The 3,978-nt window shown below is 37.8% G+C and overlaps 1 protein-coding gene across 1 annotated transcript; it reads left to right on the forward strand.

Annotated features, from left to right (window-relative positions):
• Positions 1–397: 397 nt before the first annotated feature.
• On the forward strand, positions 398–3,674 carry LOC124698693. The gene is made up of 3 exons (XM_047231157.1): positions 398–625; positions 2,856–2,927; positions 3,261–3,674. Exons 1-3 carry the CDS (start codon positions 485–487, stop codon positions 3,432–3,434), a joined length of 387 nt encoding a protein of 128 aa, XP_047087113.1. The 5' UTR covers positions 398–484; the 3' UTR covers positions 3,435–3,674.
• The last annotated feature ends 304 nt before the right edge of the window (positions 3,675–3,978 follow it).

Consider the following 3,978-nt stretch of genomic DNA (forward strand, 5'->3'; position numbering starts at 1 on the left):
GAAATCCTGTTCGCTAAAATTTGGATCCACATTGCTGTTATTTTTGTGTAGCTTACAATACAAGTTGTTTTAAATTGAGAGTTTGCACAAGGTACACTTTGTTTTGCGGTTGGTTTGTGTGATATACATCATTGACTGCATATAAGATGTTTTTAGAATAACCTTGTAATTTACATCATTGCAGGTTTGTGAGGTACACTAGTTGTAAAAATGATTTTGTAAAATTTGTACTCAGAAGATGAAATCTACACTCCTCCTTACCCACAAAAGGAAAAAAAAAAACAGTCCAGTCCTCCCTGCTCCCTATAGTAACCGGAACAATCACTGCAGTTTAATACAATCCCTGCTCAAACTGAAAAGAACAAATACGGAGTTCCTTTCTTTGCGATGTCGAAAAAAAAAAAAAACAGAAACCACACGACGGACTTACAGTAGCAAGGTCTCCTTGACAATTAGGCATTAGCGGGCGGACCACCATAATCCAATGACGACGCTGCCGCCACCAGAGTTTGTGTACCGGATCAGCACGGCCGATGAGTGGGCGGAGCTTGAGCGCACCGGCGGTACCCACGGTGGCGACCTCGACCGCTCCACTGGCTGCATCCACCTCAGCGACCTCAGCCAGGTACCCCGAACTGAAAATTATCTCTTCGATTTATTCCGGTTTATAGGCTGCCTAAAATCTACGGGTTTGTCAGTTGTGTACTCTGCTACAGATTGTAGTTGGGAACTTTTCTTTTTCTTTCTTATTCCTGATAGATCCCTCGCTGTGTTTCTCGATGCGTTGTATGGAACTAGGGATTGACCATTGAGTCATGGATCTATATACTTTCGGGAGGTTCCGTTTCATGAATGACTTTGTTGCTTTTATTGACTCGAAATTCCGATCCCTTCTCTATCTTCTTGATGGCGCGGTTTGGGGCTTGTTGCTCTGTTTATACCCAATAATCATGTTTTTTTTAGTGAATCTTTCAATTTATTTGAGCAAGCAAGTTGAAGACTGTTTTTTTAGAAGACGATGCTATTGCCAAGAACAATTGTATCGTAGCATATTCATTAGGAAATTAATTTAAACTGAGGATGCGTTTTTAGGCTGTGATCTCATGAAAAGTCTCAAACATGTTTATGTACATACTCTCCAAGATGCTCTTACTCCTCTAGTCTACAGATGTCTTACTTATTCGCATGATATTCACATCGACTTCCTTCAACTGTCACATATTCAGGTGTTGTAAGATCTGTCAGTACTGTCTTTTACCATGAGGTCTTTTACGGTACAATTTACTAGTCCTAGTAGTATTGAGGTATGACCACCGTTGAATTTTAGGGATAATTCGGATAAATCACTGGGTAAGAAATCACAATAGGGATTTGATTTGATTTGTTACTACGGTAAGTGCAATCATGCTACATCATGATTCGATATTCCAATGATAGTTACCATAGGTATGTTTCGATCAGTCCCCAGCTTATACTCCACTTGATGGTATATCACCAATTAATAAATCATGCGGGGTTTTTTTACACATTATGCATGCTGGAACTAGTGAAGTATGTGCATCATTTGCTATTACCATTGTGCAACTATGGTACACGTTTTGTTAGTTGCAACATACCTCTTGCCTGAATTATTAATCCAACAAATATTTCTCGTGCGGATTGATAACTTTTTTCTGGACAGGATGCGAATTGATAACTTGAAGATGTAATTTTTTTAACTGTGTCTGACAGACTAGTTAAGTGCACCACTTTAAGCACATTACATTGTATATACGATGATAAACTCATACATATTTGGATACGATCGGAACCTACATAGGTTCTGTAGTTATGTCCAGCTGGGACAACCTTGCGTGGTATATGTGGGCCTTGCATCACACTGAAAAGTTGGTCTGGTTTTTCTGGAAAATGTTCTAGTGATCGGTTACACATTTATTCATTTCGACCCGGACACACGAAAAAATGTGATTTTAGAATTTTAAAACATGTGGCTAGTGGAAGAGAAAAGAATCAATTAAAAATAAATATGTACTTAGTATAAATTACCAAAAACTTGACCCGGATGACTTTAAAAACAGGTAAATGGTTACAAATTGATTGACGGATGCATCATACAGTCTCCTCCATCTTATCGTATTCAACACATGTCCTCTCCTCGATGCCTGGTGTCCACTCGCTCCCGACTAAGAACAGCCTTAGTCGAAACTGAGAACCGTCGATCGTACATTAAGATCTGTGTAAACCTATTTTTACCCTATGTGATATTACATCTCCTGACTGAGACTTAGAGACTTCCTTTAAGCTTTCACTCAACTCCCTTTGTTATATTAAGAAGGCTACTGACACCCCACATACAACTTTTCTTCTCTCTACAACTCGTGAAGTGTTGATCTGATTTTGTGAGCCACATGAACGGATTGTTTGTACTAAGAAACTAGTCTAAGGAGTAAAATAATTAAGCTATTATAAGGAATGCCACGCTAAGGAAACTAGTATAAGGAATGCGTGTCTTTTTCATCTGCCAAATCTGCCCTTTAGTGAAAAAATACTACTAATTCAGTCAACAAGTATTGATCAAGCCAGACTATTGGATCTCTCTAGCTGGACGGCCGATGCTTGCTAATCCCTACCACAAAAAACCTCTTTACCGTACCAGCTTCATTTGCAACGATTTCATGTTTGTTCAAGAGGACACATCAATTTTTAGTTATATTCTTATCATCCCGATTATTTCAATGTTGTGGTCTGGTATTTTTGTAAGAAAATGTTAATTGTATATATCCATCCATGTTTGTCTCTTTTGTATCCTGTTCCTTCTCAAAAGGCAAGTTTCTTTAACCGTTGACTTGGTGTAGGTGAAGATGACACTAAAGAATTTTTTCCTTGGTAAAAATGATCTATACCTGCTACAAATTGACACCGCCAAGGTATTGATACTGAAAATGCCATTTATCTAAGACCATATTCAAAAGTCCATTTTATGTGACTTCTACCAGTTCAGTGTAGCTACGAGGAGATGCCCAACTTTTTTTTAGTGTTCATGTTAATTAGATCTATATGGATGTTAGAACTTAGGACACATGTATAAATTGCGACCTGTAAATTGTTGGCGCCATTGTATAGATGGATAGCTAGCAAAGAGGAAATCAGTTTGTATTTTTCTTTAATAAATTGCTAACTACTTCATAATATTGTAGACTTCATCTGTTTGTTATACGAATACATTGACATATGCTATTTGTTTTCCTCCTGTATCTTAGATTGCAGATGGCTTAATTTATGAAGCAGTTGATGGCTGTAATTACTTTCCTCATTTATATGGCCCTGATCGGAGCTTTGCACCCCTTGAACGAAGTGTTGTTGTCAAGGCAGACAAAATAGAGATGGCACAGGATGAATTTTCTTGCAGTCTTCTTGATGGAGCGACCCTCTAATTCTGATGTGTACTGTCTCACCCCTGTCCCTTATTTCCATAATGTTCTTGAGTTCACTGCCAAATCTATCAAAGACAGGTTGACCACATGCTTGTGCTTGTGAAAACTGTAAAATGAGCCTAGCTATTGCAACTTTCTAAATGTCTTGTGATCAATGACATATGCTGGGTCAGGGTGTTCACTGCTCTGATGTAATGTGTTACTTGGTTTTATGCAACATGAAATGGCTGATAGCATATATGTAGGTAGTTCTCAAACTTAGCTCAGTGAGTTATTTTCAGAATAAATCAGGATTCGGTTAGTGACGGCACCCATTAACAGAAGAAAATGGAAAGTTTGCATTATAGATTTATAGCTTGGATCTTTCTTCCCCAATTTCTGTAGGCTAATCTGGTATTCATAGTGTGGTTAATAAATTTCATATTTGTCATGTTGTTTACAATTTGATTTGTAATGGAATCTTATTGTAGAGAGTGGATAAATGTTGTTTTTATTGAAAATAAACTACATTGTTTTTGTTTGGGACTAGCATAAGTTCCAGATA

The sequence above is a fragment of the Lolium rigidum genome, chromosome 3 (genome assembly GCF_022539505.1).
Source record: "Lolium rigidum isolate FL_2022 chromosome 3, APGP_CSIRO_Lrig_0.1, whole genome shotgun sequence".
Taxonomy (NCBI): Eukaryota; Viridiplantae; Streptophyta; class Magnoliopsida; order Poales; family Poaceae; genus Lolium; species Lolium rigidum.

Excerpts from the sequence above, each read along its gene's own strand:
- LOC124698693 (XM_047231157.1), top strand. The coding sequence starts at position 485 with ATGACGACGCTGCCGCCACCAGAGTTTGTGTACCGGATCAGCACGGCC. Across the intron at positions 626-2,855 it reads ACCTCAGCGACCTCAGCCAG|GTGAAGATGACACTAAAGAA; the intron begins GTACCCCGAACT and ends GACTTGGTGTAG. Across the intron at positions 2,928-3,260 it reads TACAAATTGACACCGCCAAG|ATTGCAGATGGCTTAATTTA; the intron begins GTATTGATACTG and ends CCTGTATCTTAG.